Below are 24,977 nucleotides of genomic sequence, written 5' to 3' on the forward strand. Positions count from 1 at the left end.
CTTTTTTACAGTAGGATGCATTTACTATTTAAGTAGAAGCTGAAAAGAAAATGGATATATATGCTGCCACAATATAGTTTCAATTTATGCACAATGAATTTAGAAGATTAAAATTGTTTTCATTACACTATTTATAAAAAAGATCATATGACTATTCATTTCCCCTTTTGTCTAAACACAATAAAATTAATCCTGTAATTAAAAATTAGGTAGAGTCAGTCAGATTAATGTCTTACACCCTGAATAAGTGAATAAGCAATGCATCCTTTCTCATCTCTGAAACACTACTGATAAGGACACATAATATTCAGGCTTGTCCTTCATAATAAAAAATAATATGATAATAAAAGCCAGCAGTATTTTTAGTGCTAATACATTTTAAAATTTAAACATATTTTGTTACAGCTTGTCACATAATGAAGACAAAACCATTGAGTAAGCACTTTGGTGTGTCACATTTATATAATTTCATCCTTATTTCCTAAATACTATTTCATCGTTAACTTCTAATAAAATCAGTGCACAAGGTTAGGGAAGTGCATTGCATTTAAAATCAGATTCCCTGCTGTCTGATGCACTAACACAAAACAATCTTCTAAAAAGGAATAATTACCATTGCCTCCATCCTTCCCTCCCTCTCACATTTTCATTTTTATGGTTTCACTACATTTTTTTTCTATCATGTAAGAAACTTCAGACAAAAGGAAAAAAAAAAAAGATGAGGTATAACTTGGGACGAATCACTCATACCTGTTGAGAACCTGAATCCTACAGTGAAAACACTTTGCAGAAGAGGCAGGTGCAGAAGCAGCACAGCACTCCCCTCTTCATTGCCCCATATTTATGCACTGGAGCCACTGCAATCAGCATGAGCCTGTGTGAGACTCAGGCTGGAAGGCAAGGACAAGGCAGCCAGGCTGCACGCAGAATCATAGAGATAGTTTGGGTGCAAGGGGATCTTGGAGATTGTCTAGTTCCAAAGCCCCTGCCACAGGCAGGTATACCATCAATTACACCAGGTTGCTCAAAGCTCCAACTAACCTGGCCTTGAACACCTCCAGGGATGGAGTACCCACAGCTTCTCCAGGAAATCTATTCCAGTCCCTCACCACCCTCAGAGTAAATAATTTTTTCCTGATATCTGATCTAAACCTACACTTTCACTTTTAAGCCACTCCCCCTTGTCCTGTCACTACATGCTCTTGTAAAGCCTTGCCCCATCTTTTGTGTAAGTTCCTTTCAGGCCCTGGAAGGGCACTATTTGTCCTCACCAAAGTTCTCTTTTCCAGGCTGAACAATCCCAACTCTCAGAGAGTAAGCACTTGCTCCAGCAGCTGATCAGAGAAGGCTGCCTCTCCACTCCTGCTGAGAAGCAATTGACATTCCCCCCAACTGAGGTCACCAGCATTTCCCCAGCTCCTGAGGAGCTGCAGCAAAAGGCTGCTCAGTATGGCACTATTGAGGACCATGCTGGTCCCCAAGAGCTGTGCAGCAGCCTTGGGGCTGCTCTAGCTTCACCTTGCTGCAAGGAGAGTACCAGAGAGAGCAGAGCCAGGCTCACAGTCTCTGTTTAGCCAGGCAGGGTATGTGCTAGTGTTGTACCACAGCCAGATTGACTGGCAGCAGCCTGAACAAAGATCTATCATAGCAGTCTTGTTAAGCCACTGAGTCACAACCGCTGCTTGCCATTGTCCATTCTCAGTATGTCTTAGGAGAAAGAGGGCAAAAGAAACAGCAATGCATATGAAAAAATATGTAGTGCCTTTATTAAATTTTAAAATGGACTCTTCCTCAAAGTGCCTTTACATAACACACATGAAAACTTTAGCATTATTTATATAAATATATCAAAAGGAACAAATATTTTTAAAACACTATTTTGGCTCAGCAAAATAACCTTCCATTCCTAAAGTTAGGGATAACAAGTAGCAGTTCTCCTTTCAATCTGTTCCACTCAGCAGAAGTAATTAGGATTGAGGTTGCTGGAACTCTGTTGGCTGGCCTGCATACTGTGAGCTGTCAAGGTGAAAGCACAAAATCAGTGTTACACCCCAGTTCTCAGAGTACAAATACCATAATGCCAATGTCTGGTCTTCACATTTGATACAGGGATTTCTCAAAGAAGAGTTTTGTGACTAAACCATACAGCTCCTGTACTATTTGATTCTTCTATCAATGTGAACTGTAACAATTAGACTTGTTCAGATGGTTTTCAGTGACTTCAGATGGATCTCAAGGCTCTTTTACCCTACAACAGGCTGCCACTGAACACACACCATATTTAAAGGCAGAGAGCATGAACAGCTAAGTAAATGCTAAACACTCCATGATTAGGACTGATCATGCCTTGACACTTCTCTTGTGACTAAAACACAGAATGAGAAAAGACTATGTGCATCTGCATAGGTCTGTAATACATGACATTCATCAATAAAACACTTCAGTACCATAGCAGTTTGAATTAGTCTGACATTTCAAATGTACTTTCCCGCCTTCCTCCTGGAATGAAAAGATTCTTATTCCATTCTGGCCAAACACACACATAACTCACAAAGCTCAGAAGACACTGTCTCTCAAAAGCACTGTTTCTAGTTTCCAGCACACACTTAATTTAGTTGGGAAAAGAACTTACTTGCACTGGTTTTGTCACTTATCAGCCAGAACAGTTTTGTTTGGTTGAGTATTGAGGCATAAGAAAATTGCTTGAGCCATGAAAGAAGAAAAGCCAACACTGCAGTGTGTAAATCAATAGATAGATTCTGAAGGTTGCAGAATATAATTTTTTTCACACAAACAAGTGGAGATTCCAGAGGGAAAATTTCTGCCTAATTTGCAAGAGCCTTCAATCAGAGCTTGAAAAGTGATGAAGTTTGACACAAAAGCAAGCTGCTTGTTTCAAGATAAAGGAGCTGAAAGAGAAAATATAGGTTGGAGTTTGAATGGTAGGAGAGCAAAAGGTGCTGCAAGAAAGAAGCTGACAGGACACAGAAATCCAGAGTTGCAAGCAGCAGTAACAGTCAACTCCTGAGGCTTCCCTATACAACAAAATCTCACAGCCTAAAAGCGTAACGTTCAAGGACAGACTGAAATTACATGGGAAATTTGGCTCTCATCTCCTGTTTCTATAAAATTAATAGCTATAACCATAGCATTAAAGAGATCTGATGAATTTTCCTAATCATTCAAATCAATTCCCTGCCTCAAAAAAAGAATTGATCATCGCAAACTACATCACTGCCTACAAGTCAAACATAACTAGAGTTAACACTTGGTATATAAAATACTATTAAAAATATTTTAAAATGAAAGAGAAAGGATACAACATTTTACACAGCTTCCTTTCCCTTTGTTTGGAAAGCTGTGACTGTAGCCTCCAGCACACAATCATCTCAGATTCCTTACATATCAGAGCAGAGGGAAAGGAGAAAAGCAAGCAGCTGCAGGGGGTAACACAGGGGCATCTCTCTCTCTCTCTGCCCCTTGACATGGTCCTTAAGGTAAGGTGGATGAAGTCAATCATCCAGTACCTCCCATGACAGACTGTATCATTAGCCAATTGTTCCATTTGGGTAAATAAATATATTAAGCCATTTAACTGGAAAGAAAAAGTTCTCTGGAGATTATTTTTTTGACTTGATACAGATTACAAAGGTATTTTTACATTAACCGCATGTGACAAGTGACTAAAATTGGCATTGATCTTTCAAATGTAAAAAAGATCAAGGAAGAGTATTTAAGCTTTGTCGGGTTCAACAGCACTTTTAGAGGGCTGGAATTGTCTCTTACCTTTTCTCCTGCATGTGAATTCTGTGAATTCTCCTGGATGATAACACACTGATGCAGTAACATGGGGATTTATCTTTCCTCAAATTGAACAAGGCAAGTAACAAACTTGTAACAAAGAAAAGGTTTGTGTCATTTCATTAAAAAAAAAAGAAACAAACATTTACTGGCACCAGCCATGCACATTACCTGTATTACAACAATAATCAGTGTAATTCCCTTCATATTGAAACTTTAATTGCAGGAAAAAAAATCAAATTTTCTTCATTGGCTTCAGGTTTTTGACAATTTTTTGTCCTTTCATTTTTAATACAAGGGAATTTCACAGAATCATTCTTGGAAAACTACTTGTGTCCTTCCTACATGTGCTACTGATGATATTTCATGGTGTTCTGTTGATCCAGCCAGAAGTAAAAACGATTCACATCTGGAGATGAAACTGTAGTATCTCCACTCCAGTAAATGTGGATGAGATTGCACAAAACAGATACATGGGACCTTCAGTCAATCCATCACCAACTGTGTGAACTGAAATCAGTCCTTAAGTGTCATTTCTCATTTGTTATTCAAGTCTTTTGGTAACAAATGCAATTGTGGTAAAGAGCCACTTTTTCTGGATGGCATCTGGTAGCGCACTTTCTTCCAGAATCTGGTTCTTGCTGAGTGGGACCTTTCTGAAAAGTCCCCTTTCCATCGGATAACCCCCTGCTTTTGCTTAATATATCTGATGGATTCTGGCATGGTTGCATAATCTTGTATTTTTTCAAGTTCAATGAGAATTACTTTAATGCCATCTTGGATAAGAGCACTATGCATGGCTAGCTGCTTTTCAGACTCATCTTCCAGAATGCTGTAACAGGAGGGCTCTGGTACTAAAACAATTATCACTCTTCTACTTTGACGGATTTTTTCATCAGCAACGCTGATCACAGCTGTAGAGAAAAAGATTGTGCAAAATTAAGGTTGGATTTCTGTTTTCTCTTACCAGTATTCTGCAGCTAATTCATCAGCTGTTCGATATTTAAGCCGACACACTTGACATCAAAACAGGGAGAGGGTATGAGGATATAACTAGTTACCTTGGGTTTGCCCACTATAGAAATCTGGCCAATGCAACACAATCTGACCCCATCAGAGTCTATGTCCATATCCTTGTTTTGCAGAAACAGAGAAGAGCTACCATCTACTACTCATCTTGCCAATGCCATTTTGTTACCATCATAGATACAAATGCAAAAAAACCCCAAGTTTCCCAAGTTCCAGAACCACAGGAGCTTTTTTACCTTAAACAGTCTGTTTCTGATATGCTTAACTGGTTTTGTTCCAGTAAGTGGAAGAGGAAAAAAAAGATTCCTCCTGTTTTAGGTTGATATGGAAGTGAGTTTTTTGGGAGGTTGTGGTCAAACTAAGCAGTACTTAGATTTGAATATTGGCACTTGGTGTGACTACTGAAGACATGGATACACTTTTGAGACACAGCGGGTTAAAAAGCAGAGAACTCTCAGGAAAACTTTCTTTTGGTTCCATTCTGTGAAAGAGGTCAGGCTTCCCCTGCTGCACCACCCCCCAGGACAGAGAGAGGGGGAAAGAGAGAGAGGGCATGTGCCTGTGCCACCTTGAAATTTAATATCTTGTGCTGGCAGCACAGCTGAAGAAGAGAGATGATGGGGGGGTGGGGGGGTGTGGCAAGAAGGTGCCCAGCTGCCGTGGGAGTTCTGGGCAGGCAGAGCCTGAGATTTTAACCCTTTTCTTAGATAATGGAAACCTTGCAAGTACTGATCCTCCTAGATTTGAATGAGGAGAGAGATAGAGATGAAATAGAAGGAAATGGGCAAGTGTGGCAAAAGTTCATGCAAGTGAAAGATGTCAGAAGAAGTTGAAAAGAATTCTAGGTGAGAAGAGATGATGGAGTAGCCTTTAACTAGACTCTTCCTGTATAGCCATGGACAGACCCATTTCTTCCTGTAACACAGAGACTGCATTTATGGGGAGGCAATGGCTTAGAGCCAAAAGAGTGCAGTGATGTTATATAAAAGAGTGCATAAAGAGAGACAGATGAGGAGGGTGTAGTAGTGCCCTCTGTCTTCAGTAAAGAAAAAGAAGGTCTCTGTTCTTGAGACCCCTCAGCCCCAGGGGATGAACGGTGTCTGAAAAGTGAAAGACTATTGCTTTTTTTAAATGGAGCAAAGCATCCTTAACAAGAAAACCCTAAAAGCAGTTAAAGTCCATGTGCAGTAGTGGGAGCAGTAGACATAGAAAGAAAAAAGTCATGAGAGTAAATGTTCTCCAAGCAGTGCCATGTGTAACATAGAAACACAAGAAGTTAAACTGTATTTCCTACAAAAGCCTATAGTACAAGAAAACTCCTTTCTCCTTAATGAAATGAGAGTTGATTATCTGAGGAGTAGTAGCTAGATTAAAAATCTAAAGTTTTACCTCATTGTGCTGTAGTAGAAATTGAGGGAAAGAGGAAAAATGTTTTATAAAGTTTTCATTCTGAGTTCTGTGTGTTCCTTTTTAGATATTGTAAATTAATAAAGTTTTTTCCTTTATTCCTAAGCTAAATCCTGCTTTGTTCTATTTCTAGTCACATCTCACAGAAACCATTAAAAAATAGATTTTCATAGAAGCACTAACATTGTGGTAGCATCAAACAATCACACCCCCCATCAATGGCATTCCAGTCAGTAAAGTCACAGTGAAATATGGTAAATACCACACAAAAACCCCATGGCTAAACCCTGAGAACAGACTATTGCATTTTTTCAAGCTGGAAAATTTAAGCAGCGCTTTAGATTCTACTTCTCAGGGAACCCTTCCTTCTCAAACCACTACCAAAATCCTTCAACTGTAAAAAAAAGTTCATTTGATGATGAGAGATATTTAGACTCTCATCTGACTGCTTGTTTTTCAGTTCTATTTCCAGGTCAACAAGAAAACTCAAGTCAAATTTGTCTTCAGGTAACTTACCTTCTCCTGGTAAATCATCTCTCCCAAGTATGAAGAGGTTATATCCACACTGCCTTTCTAAGACCTCTGGCAGTATCTTCAGAGCAAAAATATCTGATGAATACAAGCAGCTTTCTCTGTTCTTTGGATACAGAACATAAGCATCATAGATCTTCTCATCTGAAACTAAGGAGTGAGCAATAGAACTTCCATAAAAATAAATTCTAAAGATACAAGAGCAAGCAAGCAAACATGCAAAATCTCTAAACTCTGGGGAGCTTTCCCTTACTTGAATAATTGTTTTATGCCCCAATCCTGTTATATTAGCTAAGCATGTGTGATTATACAAAGCCTGAAATATTTGTAGGATCAGGCCTTCTAGAATTCAGGATGCTGAATCTGAATAGTCAAAAGAGACCTGAAAAATTAAGTTGAAACTTTCTCTATGGAACACTAAATAAAAAAAGTCATCACTGAATTATCTGAAAAACAATGGACCCAGTGGCACAACTGATACTTAAAATTCCATTTGTCATCAAACTCATAGGTGGTGTTGCAACCTGGAGTTTCAAACCGCAGCAACCACGTAGACACAACAACAAAAACAAAGTGTCAAATTTCAAGATCTGAATTGTTCTAGATATTTTGGATCAAACTTTTCAAAAAGATCTAATTTAAAAGACTTCCAAGAAAATCTAAGAGAATATCAATACCTCCACAAGATACATGGCTAGAGAAACAGAAAGTATCTCCTCTCAGATGGTTGGAAATTACTCATACTTCAGCATACTCTCATAGACAACACCCCTATCAACATTGTTCTGAATGCCAGGAAAGCAAAATTTCCAGACAGTAAAATAATCAGAAGTGCCTTTAAATAGAAAGCAAAACAAAATTATATTTTCCCTGTTTCATCTACAGAAAATAAAAAACACTTAACACTTCTAATGTATTACTGCTTTCTGTAACAACAGTAATTAAAAGTAATCTGAAAAACTGCTGTCAGAGCAGTATTCAAATCACCAGGGTGGGTCTTCAGGAAAAGCAATGATAGTTCTGTACTCCCGGAAAGTTGCTGACTTTTTCTCCTGTAGATGCTTTTGTCATCTGAACTAATTCTAAATATCCGAAAAACAGTATTATCCTTTCAAAAACCCCAAGGAAGACCAATCATGGTCCATGAGAGTAACTCACTGCTTTGCAAGTAAAGGTGGGAGCTGAAAACAACACTCAGCACTGTTACATAAACATACCTTTTTTCCCCAGGAAGAGATGGCAGGAGTCCCGATACCAAAGCACAATATCAATTTTGAAGATCTTGTAGATGAAGAGAGTAAAAAATACTAAAAATACCAAGGAAACTCCTCCTCCAATTAAGTACCCTTGAATGTTTCGAGCTGCAGCAGCATAGAATAAGAAAGAAAACAAATAAAGTACAACTATAAACTAGGACTAGGAAAATACAAGGATTGTTCAAAATTGTTTATCCATTAAAATATTTTTGTTTTAAAAGGAGTGAAAGAATAGGACAAACTGTTTAATATATGCTTTCTGACACTACTGTTATCTGATAAGCCTACTTTTATCTTTCAGAAAAATACCTCAGCAATATGATAAATGAGGCTACTCTTCAGCTGAAACACCAAAATAAAATATTGACATATAACCCAGCACAGCAGCAGAATGAGAATTCCTGTACAAAAGTCTATCAGTTGGAAAGCAAGGAAGTCAAAGGTGGGGAGGTGATTTCCTGACCAGCTAATCTCCCCAGACCAACTAGCTTTCCATTGTCTCTGCCCCTTCAATGACCTGTCTGTGAACCTATTCATTTACTGTCCTTAAACAAACACCCTCCACAAACTGCATGTTTTAGTCAATGCATTAAAGAATTTCTGTAGTTAAATCCTACCCTGATAATCTTTATGAAGAAATTATAATAATGTAACAAGTTAGAGCTCATATTCACTTTCAGTCCCAAAATACCGAATGAGAGAAGATATATCAAAAGCACTATTTTCTTTCATTTTGCTAAGAATGTGACAAAAAAAATTCACAAAGAAAGGTACTGAGATGCACTGCCCATTTTGCATAACACTACATCACACAGCTTTAATTCTAAGTAGGGCATTGTAAAACTAACTGACAAGTCAATGATCATTTTGTCAAGAAGAGATCTCTTACCTGGGTATTCCAATTTGATGTACGCTGTAAATTGTTGAGAACCATATATGAAGTGGCAGAAGAACTTATGAGCATAGTCCTTTAATTTCACTTTTGAAATGTTAAATATTGTTCCAGATACAGCAAGTCCATGAGGCAATCCCTCTCTGTCATAAAAAAAGGTAAAAGGAAAACATCTGCACATAACTCAATATCTATGGTAAATATGAGACAGATTCATCTATCCACAAAGACATTAATTTTTTTTATCTCTATAAACCTAAGAAGCTAGTGAAACACAGTAAATAAACTTCTGTAACTAACAATCTCATGAACTGAAAACATACTGAGCTTAGTTGTTTCAGGTTTTTTTGGGTTGGGTTTGTTGGGTTTTTCCCCCAAGTTGAACAGAGTGCACCATTAGCAGCTTTGCAGGTGACACAAAACTCAGAGGGATGTCTGATACAACAGCCAGCGAAACCTTGACAGGATGGACAAATTAAAAAATATACTCATGAAGTTCTAAGCAAAATGCAAATCCTGCATATGAGAAGGAATAACCAGACCCCAGACATCCTGGACTGCATTAGGAAATACACTGCTAGCAGGTTAAGGGAAATGGTCCTTCAGTGAGGTTCAGCACTGGTGAGATCACACCTGGAGTAGTGGGGTCAGTTTTGGGGGCCTAGTACAAGAGATGGATGGATTTGCTGGAGCAAGTCATGTGCAGTGATGTGACAGATAAGGAACTGGAGCATCCATCACACAAGAGAGCCGGGACTGCTCAGCCTGGAGAAGAGAAGGCTCAGGGGCAGGGGAGGGATCTCATCGAAGTGTGTTAATACCTGATGGGAGGAAGGAGTGGAGAAGAGGGAGCCAGGTTCCTTTCAGTAGTGCCCACTGACCTGGACAAGAGCCTATGAACACAAACTGAATGACTTTCCCATCTGAAATTCCGCCTGAACACTTTTTTACTTCAGGGTAGTCAAACATTGGAACCTAAATGTCCTGCAACAAGAGTTTCTGCCTTGTGTTCTTGAGGATTAGCAGCTGTGTCTGTACTTTAAAAAGGACCATTTTCACAAATAAAAATAAGTTGGGTGACTTTTTATTTTGGAACAGTCTATCCTTCCCATATTAATGATAAAGGAAAGACTTTAATGTACTGTTGAAAAAAAAAAAAACACATAAGAAAAAATGCATAACTAAGCATTACAAAATAGTATTTCACAATAGTATTATAAAAATCTACATGTTTGCTTCATTCTATTTGTGTCAGACCTAGTATTTATAATGAAATGTTATTCATTTAAAACCAAGCAATAAGAACATACTTCTGTTTGATACAGACTTCAAATCAGCCTTTCAATGAGTAGTGGCTACTTTATAATGAATTCACTGTACATTACTGCGGATTACTTCACCTACTACAAATTCAATGTATAAGGATACTTACTCATAAAAGTGTTCCCTGTAGGTTTTATCAAAGATATCAACATCCTCATCATTAACTTGCCAGAATGGAATCAAGCCATTTATGCCACTTGATACATTACACTCCATAACTACATGAGAGCCTACAAAAAAACAAATGTAAACACAGAAACTGAAGATCTTGTAATAGGAGCAGAATCAAGTGATGAGGGAACAGCTGGGAAAAGGAGGGCTATAAAAGAAACCTACTTACCTTATGAAAAGCAAAGTCCTTAAAACTCATCCATTTGTAATTCAAATTTGGATGTCTACAATCTGGGTATAAATTCCACCCTAAATGTAGGTGTCCAAATATTCATATCTACATACAAGCTAGGTGTCTAAGGTAGTAACAGAGTTCATCTCTGCTGAAGTCTACACACATTGAAGTAGATACCTTAACTGAATGACTGCCCAGACTTCACTGAAAGATCTCCAGGCTCGAATCAGTTGCATGTATACCTATGGTGACATCTGAGATGCTCTCAAGCATCCAAGGTATCCATATGGAGTTGTCAGACAGGACTCCAGATCTTCAAGAAAACCACACTGCTAGAGTAGCCAGACACCCAAAACAGCACTCTTTGTGTAGGCAACTGAATTGAGCTCCTGTTGATACTGGCCTGAGTTAAGGATCTCGGATCATATGCACATACTCATGTGCAGACAACCTACATCTGGGAGATGAATCCCATTCTTAATGGCCATGCATATCTTTACTCCAAATCAGGATCTTTTGGCCAGCACTGTCCACTGGGATGGTTTCTGAATATTACCACACTTGACTTCACCTGTCACTCAGCTCCTTTGCCACCAAGAGTCCAGATCTTACAGAACATCTCAGTATTAAGCAAGCCAATTTGCAAAATGTATTTATTGCCAATGTACCTCAGCAAGCTCCATGTACAGGAAGGTAAGCAGCTTTCTTGGATTCCTTTCCTTCTGTATTTTACCCATGGAAGTAATGATTTGATAGGAGAAGGTGGGCTCTCTCAGCTGGCCTACGTAAAGATCTTAGTCTTTCATTTCCTAGAACCGCATCAGATCTAGATGCTTCCACCAAGGGATGGTCTCTAACAAAAGTATGGAATAAACCTTTAGCTCACATGGAAAGCAGTTACTTGAACAAGAGTTTGCACAGAAATCAGAGACACTCCGTGATCTCTTCCCTCATATTCTTCTACCACAACAATTAATATGTTGTTTAGTGCATTGCACAATTATTCAAAAAAAAACCCGCAAGCATTCCATGCCCACACATTCATGAATGTGCTGTTAAGTTTCGACACCACCTTCTGCCACTTCTCATTCAAAAACCATATAGCTATTTCCATACACATGTTCATGAAGCTGCTTAAAGATTCTGCCTCACAGCCAGACATGCAGTAGGATGTTTTATTTTTTCCCCCAGTACCCCACTGAAGGTACTGGACAGAGAATATTGAATATTGAATGGCAATGTGATTTTAAAACAAATAAAACCAAATCTCATCAAATTCCTTTAGGAAGTGCCCCCCCATGTGTCCCTGTAATAGGGAATCACTTGTAGATCTCAGTAGTCACAATAAACCCACTTTGTGGCTGGAGTCTCCTTTTAGTCTCACCTGTGGCTATTACCCTAATGTCTGTAAGGCAGTCAAGGTTTGCTCATCTTAGTTGGTCCAAAGCACCTAACAATACACCAACACAACTTTGAATTAATGCTGTGCCCAAGCCATAGCAAATATGGACCAAATTCTACAATAAGGTGGCTAAATAAGTTGTCCTATAACACAGTCTTAATGACTTAGGCTGAGAGTCACAGCCAGCCCCTGGACTAATAAATTGCCCAGAAAATGCTATCAAGGATTGAACAAAACCCTAACACTGCCTTCAATAAATTTAAGAGCCTGCAGATCAGACTCCTCCTGAGGGGAGGCTGCACCAGTAAGAACTTTCCTGAATTAAATGAGATAACTACCAGTCAAAACTGGGGATGAGATTTACACGATACTTTCATGGGCAGGGGATACAGTACAGAGAAGTCCGACTGTAACGTTACTTCATTTCTTCCATAGTTACAGTTACAAAGAAAAAGTCAAGTTTTCACATAAAAATTAGGGTTATGGGGAGGTAAAATAATTACTATGAAAGTCTCCCTGTTTTTTTCCAAAATCTGGTGAACAAATTTCCTTAATAGTGAAAGAACCGAAAGTTTTTCAGGCATGTATTTCTTGTAATGAAGACAGAGAAGATGTAATTACCAGAAAAGAAGGGGCTGCTGAGTGATTCCAGATTATTTCAACAGAATTAAATAACCATCTGAAGATCACAATTAAATAACCATCTGAAGATCACAGGACTGTAAGCTTTTAAAATAATACTTTTTGTATCAGATCCTGAATATTCTCACTGTTTAAAACAAAGCCTTCTGGACTTTGGAAGAACATAATTTATATTAAAGCACATTCACAATTCTAGTCAAAATCTACCCATCCTCACCAGAACCTGGCAACTTCAGAGTAAGTTATCTTTCACAAGCTATTGAGCCCAAAAAGAAAAGAAAAGAACAAAATAAAAAAAAAAACACTAAAACCCCAAAACCACCCCTAAACACATACACACAAAACCCATCAGTGCTATCCAATTTAATACCCTATCTACTGAAAGTTAGAATTTAGCACAGACAAAAATGTTTCACATGATACAAAAGAACCATGAAGCATTAATAGGAGAAAACATCACCTACTGCATACAATTTACAAGCTCAAAGTCAGAAAAAGCAGCAGCAACAGTAGATGTGTTACGTGAAATTCCATGAGGGTGATGCACATAAAAATAATCCACAATGCTCTGGCCTGACCTCCCATGTGGTGTCAATGGGACAAATGCAACCTTTGCTCAGAGCTTCTCTAATGATCTAATTCCTCAAAAGATTACAAAACAGTTTCCTGTACTAAGAAACTCTACTAAACAGCCAATCACGCTTCTCCAAAATCAGTTAATGGCCTTTTAAATCAAATTAAATTTTTTTGTTTGAAACCACCCCCTTTGGTACAAAATTAGTTTTAAAAAATACAGTCTAAACAGCTCCAATCTCATTCTTCTGGACTTTGTCAGATATGTGGTGCACTTTAAACACATGTAACTTTGCTTGGGTAAAGACTGGAATAAAATATGCTTCACCCAGAGAATTACAGAACAATTGAGGTTGAAAGAGAGGTCTTCAGTCCAATTTCCTGCTCAAAGTATGGCCTGATTCTGAAGTCAGATCAGGCTGCTGAGAGACTTACTCAGTCAGATTCTAAAACCTCTAAAGACAGACATCACAACTTTTCTGGGCAGCCTGCTGCACTGCTCAGCTGTCCTCTCTGTTGAAGAAGTTATTCTTTATACCCAGAATCTCTTATTTAAGAAATTTCCAAGATAAACAGTACCTGGGATATGTATCAACTAGCAGCTCACTGTTTCACAAAACATCAGTATCCAAAATCTGTATTGCCCTAAAACAAGGAACAAAATCCAGGTTGTGGCGAGGGAAGGGAGACAGGAAACACAGAGGAAGAGAAAGAGCTACTGAACACGTCAACTGCTAACTATGCTAACATGCTACATGTACATAAACCATATTTCCACAGATACTGAGGATACATCAGGACACAAACACAGAGAAATGGTAAAAAAGGACAGATGGAAATAACAGAAAATAAATAAATGCATCCTGTACAACACTGCTGGTCAAGAGACTCCAATCTTAGGCACAGTTACTTCCCCCCACAAATTATTTGTGGGAATCACATTCTATTATCTATCCTCTGTCTTCCAGATATTCTCCATTCACATACTTATTTTCCAGTCTTGCTGAAGTCTGTGGAACTGTTCACACATCTTTTCAAAAAGGCCAGGAGCTTATTTTTTTCATTAAAGTTAATGATCTCTTAAATAGTCACTACTTACCAAGTTCTACTTCAATTGTATTGTTCCTTGGATAAATAAACTCTGGTTGCATCTGCAGTGGTTTTTCTAACCAAAGAAAAATAAAACGTTCAGGCACAAAAAGATCCACAACTTAGTTCAAGTGACAATACTTTTGGTTTTACAGTGGGTTTGGATTTATTGTTTGGTATTATTGTAGAGCCATACTTACTACAAGTTTCAAATTTACAACAGAAATGTCTCATAAGATATTTTCTCTACTCTCTCCAACTTATTCTATTTTAGCTTCCAAGTTAACAAAAAAAAAAAATTTAAAATGCTTTTAAAAAATCTCAAATTTACTGGCAGCAGACATGAAAGCAGCACAAAACCAACAACCAAGACAAAACCAAAAAACTCAGTTAACTTTTCCAGAGACTGATAAGGAAGAAAAAAAGGGTTGTATCAATGACCACCTAGACAAAATTAATATTTCTTTAACTAAAAGTTTAAACAAGCATGTACTTAAATTGGGCTAGAATTGTGTCATTCTGCACAATGTATAGATTGGTTGCCAACAACCCACTGTTCTTACATCACCTATATAAAGTCAGAATTTTGGTTTAACCTAAAAAGATGGACCTGCTGTCTCCAGACAACTATTCTGACAGGACTATCATCATTTTACTAGTCAGGTCACCAGCAACATGGCCCACAAAGACATAATCACAATAGCCAGTGCAATAAATTACACTACTGCCAGAGTGAGACAGCAGAAAAGCACAACCAAGTGCCAACACTAAGCCAATCCATTCCAGAGGAAGATTTATTAACTTTTTTTGTCATTTATACAGCTTATCACATCGCCTTTCCCATCAACAGAGAAGCAAGTTTACCAACAGGGCTTCAAGCAGATAATTTGCTGTGATAGTCTCAGAAAAAAATCTTCTATTTTTAAGTTTATTTACTTTTGGTGCACTATTTGTTTTGGCAAAAGCAATACCTCCACCCCAGGAACCACTGTTTTCTTCTCATTCTCATTCCTAACCCTGCATTACTCATTTCCCCATGACAATTCTTCCTCAAAAGCAATGCTCAAGGGTTGCAACATGCCACATTGCCTTTCAGTTTTATGTTCAGGAATAAATTAAAGAAGACTTACAACTCTAATTTCACAGAGCTGAAAAGTAACATGCCAAATATCTTATGCCTGCATACATATGTTTACAGCAGAGCCAAAAAGAGAATAACCTCAGGCACTCACCTTTAACCTCTAGACTTATGGTTCTTGAAACATTAAATTGTTTCCCCATATATGTGTACACCATACGGCACGTGTAGTTTCCTCTGTCTTGCACAGTTACATTACGAATCAAAACAGCATTTTCACCCTCTGCCAAAAGAAGCCGCTTGTCTTCAAGAAATCCAGGTTTACACTCCTAAACACACCAAAGGTACCAGTGACTTAAAGGGAACTAAAAAAATCTGACAAACCTGTTACTGTACTCTACTGATGATTAGAATATTTGACAAACACTGACTTCCTTGAAAGCCATGATGTGGATTCTTTTCTAAGCATTACTACAGTCTAACAAAGTCTGATAACATCTTGCTCCATTTGCACTTTTAAAAAAAATAACTGCAGCCAACCCTTGAAGTTTTCAAACACTCTGCTTTAGTTCACAGCCTACATTAACAGCTTGACAGTTTTCTATCTCAGGTGTAGTAGAAGTTATTACACATGCAGCAGAGTTTATGAGAACACATGCCTCCACCCCTACTCCTCTGTGATGACAGAGCTGCTGTAGCAGTGCCTCGTGCTGTTTGGGTGTATCCCCATTTCTGTGGTAATGCAAATTCTGAGAAAAAACTTCCTTCTCTTCCTTGACCTAAAAGCAGTGGAGAATCTCTTCACCTCAAAAGATATATAGGTGCTGCACCAAGGCTATTTAACGTGTATAGGCCCATGTAGCTGCTTTAATACCAGCATCAGAATTAGGAGTTGAACTGTTTAGATTTTTACCTTAAAACAGATAAAATACATGTTTTCAAGCTTGCACAGGCTACAGAGCATTTTCACAGAACCAAAGTAAGAAGCATAAGAATACCACACCATAGTTAACAATGCCTAATATTCTGAGAAACTGAGATAATTATGCAAAGCCTTCTATTTACAGAAACATACAAGTTTTAAAACTTATTATCTACATAAAATAATCAAAGGACAAATCAGAATTTCACAATTCTTATTCACACTCATGCTGTACTCAAACTGTAGAGAAAACACACCTTCCCTTCCAAAAGCTTTGTTCTGTTCCTGGGTCACATCTCACAGCAACCCTTTTAGAAATATACAATGTCATGGAGGCCTTGGCATTGTGCTAGGGTCAAACCATGACAGACATTTTAAATAATACATTTTGTATCTTGAATATATGAAATACGTATGCTCAATACCTTATACCAATGTACTTCAGGCTGATTATTGTCTTCATTTTTAAATTGTTCTAGATCAGGACATATAATCTTTCCAGTATTCGTGCTCATCACTTTTTGTTCAAACTTCATTCTTCCATTAAAGCACAATCCATTATCGTTTTTAAAAACCGTTAAGTTTATAGTTTTTTTGTTAGAGTGGTTAAGGCTCCTGTAATTAGAACAGCAGACAAGTCAGGTAATTAACAGTGCATTATTTCCAGCAAGTCAGGGAGAGAGACTTCAGCATCTCCACCACCCTTGCCTCTACAACACCCCTGCTGCATTCCCTTAGTTTGTAAACAACATCCTCAACCTCTCAGCCCCTGTTCCAGGTGAAGGGACAGGAATAAGCTCTGAGTTTGTGTTGTGAGCAGAAATGGAATTTGCTCTGGACACATGAGAGGGGACATCGGAACTTCTCAGAGCTGCACTTAAGTGTCTGATGCACAAAATGTTGCTTACAGTTAATACAACTGAACTTTAGCAAGTTTTTTGTTCTGCTGATATGAGGATGTGAGGTGCCCACAGGAGTACACCTCATACCTAAAGTAACTAAAACCATAGCAGGAAAGGCTAAATTAAAATTACAAAGCTGGGTAGCTTTGAAAGGATTACATGTCTTCTGACTTCCAATTTTGGCTTCCTGGTAAACTCCAGTGAAGGAATGTGCCTGCGACATTGGAAGTTTTCACTGATCATTCACAACGCAAACCTCTCCAGCACAACTCTATGCACACCAGTACACACAACTACACATTAGTAAATCAAATTTAGGGCCGCCTGAAAAGTCTCATTCTATTGCCAGTGTGTTGTGGCAACACCACAAGGAAAGGAACACTTTATGTATGTCTTCCCAAACTTAATTTCCTGTTCAGCACACAGTGAATTTCAACCATTGTAAAAAAGATTTGATGTCCTAAGTAGTGAAGTCCAGTGCTTGGCTAGATTGATCTAGCCAGAGCTTTAAAGTACTAAAAAAGGTACATATCAATACTTATCAAGGAATCTATTCCTTTTTAGTTTTCTGTGCACTCAGATCATTTGAGTAGTAGTAGAAAAACATTATTTTCAGTCTCTAAAGCTGTCTAGCACACTGCTTTGCTCTTTTGATGTATTCTCATTTTGACCAGTAATGGCAATATTTTAAAGTAAATCAGAAAAACTGTTTTCAGCCTTTTAACCTGTGGATTTCTAGTGAGACCTCCAAAAAGTTGCTAAGCTCTCCAGGAAGTTTGTGTGGTGATAAAATGCACTGTTTGATCCTCTTAGAACTTTCTTACATTTAGCCTTGTCCTACAAAGAAACCAGTGCTCTTCTGATCTGTCAGTATCAAACAGCAATTTGAACACAGGAAAACCCAAAGAGGTTAAGGCATTTTCCTGTGACCTTACACTTCATCCAAAACAAGCAAAGCAACTAACCACCCCCACAGATCATTTTTAGTAATGTCATACTTTAAGATAAAGAGAGTCTTCTGTATGAACCACTTTTGTAGTACTAAATGCATGGAATAGCAGAGAAACACAGGCATCATGCAGAAACAAAAGGCATGGTGAAAACAGCGCTTTCAACTGATCTAAGCATTTTACCTAAAACAAGAAGTTTTGTACACTCAAGTTTCACAAATTAATTATCACACTTGCAAGCACTAGCAATCAACTTGTTTCCTTCTTTACCTTACATTGCATTCATAAAGTCCAGAATCTTCCAGCACAGCAGGAATAAACCAAAGCAAGCCCTCTCGCTGGTGGATCCTGGCATCTCTCTCTGTGGTCACTGCTGCAGCACTACCATTTTTATACCATGTCAAATTGTATTCAGAGTGAAGTGCTGGCAATGTAATTATTGGGCAAGTAATAGCTATAGGCTCTCCAACAAGCACAAAGTAATCACAAATAACACACCCTTCTGTTAAAAAAAAAAAAAAAGAAAAAATGAAAAATTATCAATGTTTTTAATTTCTATACTTTTATGTTTAAGAAGTATTAATACCCATTCCAAGTTATACAGAATTAGAAAACCTTTCTGTTGCAACTTAATATTAAAACATCACAAGGCTATTATTTTGTTTGTTACCACCTTCTGGTTGTGAACATGATCACCTATTTTACAAGCTTAAGGCCCAACTTCCCTCTGTTAGGGTAACAAGCAACAAGCACATGCAAGCCAAACAGCCTCATTGCAAACCAGGGTAAAAGAAGATCCGTGGGATTCATAAGGCAACTCCAAGCTTCCCAACTTACGTGTCATGTTCTTGTTATTTAACCACACTAGTATTTTTTCACAATTGCCAGATTCTTAAAGTAAATACTATCTATGTAAAGCACAGTGCAAACAGCAGCAGCTCCTGACAATGTTCTGCTACTAGGACTGTGGAGCCAAAAACAAATCAGGGAAAAAAAACTTGGAAAGAAAAAGTATTTAGATTAAGAAGTCTTGACTATAATGCATTATTTCCTTCCTACATTTGCGCCTTTAACCAAAAGGCCCATTATTCAGAACATCACAGAAAAGGCCAATGTAAACATAGTTTTTATAACAATGCCTGTGTAACAAGTTGACAGGACAAATCATGCAGCCTTGGAAGCATTTCTTTCAACATCAGCCAAAAAAAAATCAGAGAAAAAAGGACAGAGACTGCAAAAAGCTATCAAGAGCCCAAATATGCAAACAAAAACTTACTGGAGAATACTACTGTAGCACAAACAGAGCTGACCATTTGGCTATAAAGCAGACTGTAAAACTTTCAAGCTTCTGCATACATTTGTCCAGAGAATCTGTGGATGTCCCATCCCTGGAAATGTTCAAGGCCAGGCTGAATGGGACTTTGAGCAACCTGGTCTATTGAGAGGTGTCCCTGCTCATGGCAGCGGGGCTGGATCAGTGACTGATTATCTTTAAGGACCCTTCCATTCCAAAGCATTCTGTGATTTTATGTCCAACACTGAATTTTTATTTGAAACTGCAAAACATCTGGTTGAACTGATTTTACAAATCTTGCCGAATGGCTGTACAAATACAAAGTTAACATATTCAATTTCAAAATAAATAAAATCTTCACTAATCTTTCTAATATCACTGCCTTCCCATTTAAAGACTTCCAAGTAAGTCTCCATATAGTTCAATCTAATTCAAGACACATTAGTATTTGACTGCTTATGGCAAGAGTAGCAAGACAAGCATAATTAACTTATGTAGTTCTAAACTTTACTGAAATACTACACCTATTATTAAAAATATTACTAATTTAATTGTAAAAAAACCTCAGCCTTACTGCTTTCAGGATTAGACATACAGAATGTCTCATGAAAAGGGAACTCTATAGGTAACCTTAAGTCAGAAAAGCCAATCACTTTGGGATTTTTTCACAAGAAACATGGAGAGGCTAATCAAAGCCTCAGAGCCCTAAATTTATGTGCCTAGATTAAAAAAAAAAAATCTCCATTTGTCCATGACATCCCCAGTAAAATTTGAACCCAGCAGAGGCATTCAGCTATTGTCAGTATGCTAAAAGCAAAAGCAAACCCCAAACTCACTACTTGTTCTCAGTAACGCCTACTAAATGCACACAACTCATCTCATGCAGATTTTCTTTTGTAAATAGTAATTTCAACAAAGTATGTAACCTACCAGCACTGAAGAGAGGTATCAGTACAATGAGATGACCAATGTACAAAAATACAGATGTCATATTTTGCTGTAAACCAGAAGTTTTTTCCATTGGTGTGGTAAGACTGTTCAAGCTGCACTGCCCTCTGCACCCTGCATTACTCCTTAAGAAAAAAAAAATAATCAGAAGAAGCATTAGTCATCTTGGGGAGGGAAAACATGGATTTGGTAATTTAGTCCCAGTCATTGAAGATTTCAACTACAGCAGCTCTTGGCCTTCATAAACAGCTGTTCAGTTTTCAGCTTTGTACTAGAACTTTTCCTGGAACTAGAACTATCCCAAAGGAATAACTCTTGCATAAGTGTAATATTCTTTTACCAGCATAGTTAAACAAACAAAAATAAATACCCCAAAACCCTCAAGCAAAGACAAATTATGCTAGCATAGCGATTTAAGCCATACTGCCTAATTTAAAAACCAAGCTTGATTAAGCTACTCTTCTTTCCAAATGCTTACAAGAGTCACAATCACACAAGGTTTCCGTCTTTGAACTGTTCTTATACAGCTGAGGCAGCTTTTAAGAGCAGTAACTTGCATTTCTTTGCAGAAGGACAAGCATACTGTAACTCCATTATCATCTGCCACTTAAAATTGGCATCTAAAGTGAAATGTCTGTGGAAACCACAGACATTTTTTTGCATCTGACACTTGCTGCAATCAGATGCAAAAAAAAAGTGTCCAAGAACTGCGGTTTCAATTCACACCTCAGGTCTTTTTTTCAGTTTTCTCCAATAAAGACATGACTGAATGCACACCCACTGCCCTCATAGCCCACAAGTGGCTTCTATGAAACTCTAAACCTTAACCAAGTCCTGCTTCCCTCTCAGATGCACCAACATTTCTTTGGTGAGGTGTAATCAGAGATCTCCCCAAGCTTTCTACTGTCAAACAGGGGGCAAACAAATCCTTCCCCTTCTGGCAGTCATGGTAGCCTAAGATCTGCACATTCAGGGGCCTTGCCTTTCCTCAGCTTTTGATTGTTTTGCATGCTGCTGCCTCTCACTCTAAAGCAAGCTGGTTTCACATGTAGCAGTCCATTGCAAAACATTTATTGCATAGGTCCTAGTTAATATTTGCCTTCTACCCAGCTACAAATGGCAGGAAGCAGATAAGTTATTCCATGAAAAAGTAAGCCATGACTTACTTTTATATCCAATGTAATTCACTTCAGTTGCAAATAAGCCACAGCAGTTTCTTCTTTTGAAGCATTTCATACGCAGAAGTGCTGGGGTATTAGTGAGGGTCACACAGTGCAGTGCTCAATAATTTAACATAACAGCCTCCAGGTAAATAGCTCTTTTGGACAGTTTATCTGGCAAAACCCTCATACCACAGTCCTTATTTAGTTCCCCTGTATGTGCTTTTCCTGTAACTTGCCAATGAGCAGGTCATCATTTTTGGAGTTTCAGTTTACCTGCAAAAAGCAGCGAAAGGGAAAAAACATTTTACAAAACATATCATTTGGACAGCAGCATACACATACAAAGCTAATTCTTCTACATACATCCTAAATGTAACAGCAAGAGCATGCCCCTGTACATTAAAGCGATGACTTAAAAAAAAAAGATGAAAAAAAAAAATTTATGACAAAAAAAAAAAAAGTGATGACAAAACTTGCAGTAGAGACTGACCAAGAATTCTAGCAAGTATCTTCTGGAAAAGAAGTTTCTGTCAAAAACAACACCATGTTACAAATCTGTCAAGCAACTTTATAAGACAGGTTCAACAACTAAAAGGAAACAAATACTTAAATTTAGGGCAAAGATGATAATTAGCATTATAATAAGGGTATTCTGACTTTGACACAATGACCACAAACTTTAGTCCTTGTGTCTCCTTTCCAGACAATCTTGCATACTGCAAAACTACAGAAAAGTTGTATCTTTAAGACAAACCCATTATCCAGGATATTCTGGTGAAGATACATCCAAACGCCATTAAAGAGTATTAACAAAGCCTGCAATAGTTAGGTCTTTGCAAGCTAAATTCCAGTTCAACTTTGAGACAGTATTAACTGTTCTAAATCTGAACTTGAAGAAAGTGTACTTCAAGTTCAGGTAACTGCCCCAGCTTTTACCAAAGAAAAACAGGAAAGAAACAAAAACAGAATCTGTAGGGGTACATGACTGGCCATCACTGGTTGACTCTAATAGTGAAGTGCTACCTATTCATTCTATTCCACATCAAACTGGAGACAATGAGTTTATCCAAAACCCAGAGAAAAGGGCAACCTCATCAATATTCAAATAAATTGAAAACAGTACCTTCTTTCAGTATGAAGTTGAAGGAGTTAATTTCACAGTCCATACTTTGAATACTTTTCTATGTCATCTTAACTCCTGATACCTGTCAATATGAAATAATAAGAATTTTAATGTGACACATTTTTTATTTAAATCCAAATTCAGTTATTAAGTTTCCAGTATAGTTCTTAATATACTGTTAGGAGGCATTTAAAAGAACCTGAATAGCTCATACAGACAAAATTATATTTCTCAAAAACAGTGATGTAAAGTATTAAAAAAATAATGTCTTAATCTCAGGAGGAGAGAGGAAACCAATAATACCAAAAAATAAGTAACAGGCGTCTCATTTCTCATAAAATATGTGAATTAAAATATCTGAATTAAGGATTCTGCATTCTAAAATACTTTTGTGCAGCTTTTGTGCAAGACCTTTTAGCCTGTTTTTTAAGGATCTAAACACATACAAATGTCAAATAAGTGCATCTCTGAAGAAGAAAAACAAAACACATCCAGCAGCTTGCTCGAGTCCCTAAAGAAAACACCAAAAACCTAAGAGCTGCTGCTGGAAGCACACCAGAGCCTGATTCAGCTCAGTAACTTTGGATGGATCTCTCCTAGCAAGCTGTGGCTCCCCAGGCTGCTGCCAAGCACCATCAAGGCTGAGACCAGCACAGGTCCGGGACTGTCAGAGCAGCAGCTCAGTCCTGGGTTGGACACACGCATCTCTTTCACCCAAAATCTTGCTCTTGTCACACAAGCAGTTAATAAAGAGCCCCCGTCTGATCATCGTTATGCAATAAATAAATACAGAAATAGTTTTTGTAGTGTTTTACCAGGTCAAGAAGATTTACGGCAAACATTATCCCGCTTCCTGTTACAAGTACTTTAAAAAATGTGGCAGCGTTAGCACTCCTACAGCCTTCATTTGTCCATCGTATTTCCTACCTGAGCTTGTACAATGTGACACACAACGAGGAAGCAGACACAAAAGCAAATAAAAAATTACTTCCACGGAAGCTATTTGGGGCCAGAAAAGCACAGAAACCAGCAGTCACAAAGATTGGGAGACTGTGCCAGCACACCCCGCAGAAACACACGCGGCCTCAGAACAGCTGAAAGCAGCAAACCCAGGGGTCGGTGTTGGTTTTCTGGAAGCCGCCAGCACTGCACCTCACCTGGCCAAGGCACCCCGATGGCCCCGGGGGACCGGCCCGGGGGAGCCCCAGCCCAGGACGGCAAACGGGCCCCGGCGCGGAGGAGACACGCGGGAAGGAAAAGCCCAGCCGAGCGCAGCCTGCACCCCTCAGCCCACCCAGCCTCCCTCCCCTCTCCTCCCCGCCGCGCAGGCGGTACTGGAAGCCGAGCCGAGCCGAGCCGAGCCCAGCCCAGCCCAGCCCGGCCCGGCACGGCCCAGGGACTGAACGAAGCACTGTCCCCACAGCGCCCACCGCCCTTCCTCACCTCCCTACGCTCTCCGCCGGCTGCCCCTGCCCGCTCCACTAGCGGGGCGGGCGGGCAGCGCTCCCCACCTCGCCCGGGAGCCACAGCCACCGCCCCCGGACCGCCCCGGACCGCCCTGGACCGCCCCTGGACCTCCCCCGGACAGGGCCGGGACCGCCCCCGGGCCGGCCCGGCCAGGCTTGGCGGAAAGGGCCCGGGACGGTGGCCGGCAGCTGGGAGCCGGGCAGCCCCGCCGAGCCCTGCCGAGTCCCGAGGGCATGCAGGACCTGGCACAGGGAGAGCTGGTCCTCACGGTGGCCTCCTGTACGGCCTCCTGCGAGGCATCTCCCCGCAGCTTGGCTAAGCCCGTGTTCTCGGGCATCAGCCCGCTCCCTTTGGCCGTCGCTCCTGGGTTTAGCTCCCCTTCAGGCTGTGATCCCCTGGGCTGACTGATGCCCATTCGGCAGCCTGGTGGAAGCGGAGACATTTCATGCATTGAAAGAAACAGATTGTACCCGTGCATCCCATTGCACCCAGGGCATGCCAGGCTTCATCATGCCTGCTCTGGAAAACTGTCACACAAGAGAAACCAGGCCCTGGCAATCCACCACCCCACTCATGAAGTGAGTCCAGGCACTGTCACCCCTGTCTGCTATCCACCTGAACAGGCAATGTGAGTGTCTGCTGCCACCTGAGTTGCTCACCCTCTCTTTTTAGAGCAGAGCTCTATTTGCTCTTCACCATATAACCTGAACTTGGAAACAGATATCTTCAAGATTCCTTCCAAGCCAAACTATTCTTTGATCCTATGATTCTAAGTGTTTACCTTTTTTTCTGGTTTGATCAGCTATCCCTTCCACTGTGCCAGAATATCACTTTTTTGG

General features: G+C 39.3%; 1 protein-coding gene across 4 annotated transcripts; it reads right to left on the reverse strand.

The window, feature by feature from the left end:
• Window positions 1-1,746: 1,746 nt before the first annotated feature.
• Window positions 1,747-24,196, reverse strand: LOC120504582 (interleukin-1 receptor type 1-like). 4 transcript variants are annotated; one of them, XR_005628055.1, is made up of 14 exons: window positions 24,115-24,196; window positions 22,672-22,753; window positions 21,552-21,821; window positions 20,368-20,510; window positions 18,414-18,645; window positions 16,717-16,906; window positions 15,524-15,698; window positions 14,302-14,367; window positions 10,349-10,469; window positions 8,914-9,059; window positions 7,986-8,129; window positions 6,754-6,918; window positions 3,787-4,715; window positions 1,747-2,016 (listed from the first exon to the last, which is right to left on the reverse strand). XR_005628055.1 is itself a non-coding variant. In XM_039714213.1 (13 exons), exons 4-13 carry the CDS (start codon window positions 20,456-20,458, stop codon window positions 4,339-4,341), a joined length of 1,707 nt encoding a protein of 568 aa, XP_039570147.1. In that variant the 5' UTR covers window positions 20,459-20,510; window positions 21,552-21,821; window positions 22,672-22,753; window positions 24,115-24,196; the 3' UTR covers window positions 1,747-4,338. The 4 variants fall into 4 exon arrangements, 1 of the variants encoding a protein (XP_039570147.1); XR_005628056.1 differs by lacking the exon at window positions 24,115-24,196 and adding an exon at window positions 23,829-24,035; XM_039714213.1 differs by having other exon boundaries at window positions 1,747-4,715.
• Between the last annotated feature and the right edge of the window lie 781 nt (window positions 24,197-24,977).

Source organism: Passer montanus, unplaced genomic scaffold (genome assembly GCF_014805655.1).
Source record: "Passer montanus isolate IOZ18808 unplaced genomic scaffold, ASM1480565v1 scaffold3, whole genome shotgun sequence".
NCBI lineage: Eukaryota > Metazoa > Chordata > Aves > Passeriformes > Passeridae > Passer > Passer montanus.

Coding starts and splice junctions, on each gene's coding strand:
- LOC120504582 (XM_039714213.1), bottom strand. CDS start 20,458: ATGGAAAAAACTTCTGGTTTACAGCAAAATATGACATCTGTATTTTTG. Junction 15,699..16,716: donor CTGAAGTACATTGGTATAAG/GTATTGAGCATA, acceptor TGGTGTGTTTAG/GAGTGTAAACCTGGATTTCT. Junction 9,060..10,348: donor TACAGGGAACACTTTTATGA/GTAAGTATCCTT, acceptor TTTTTATGACAG/AGAGGGATTGCCTCATGGAC.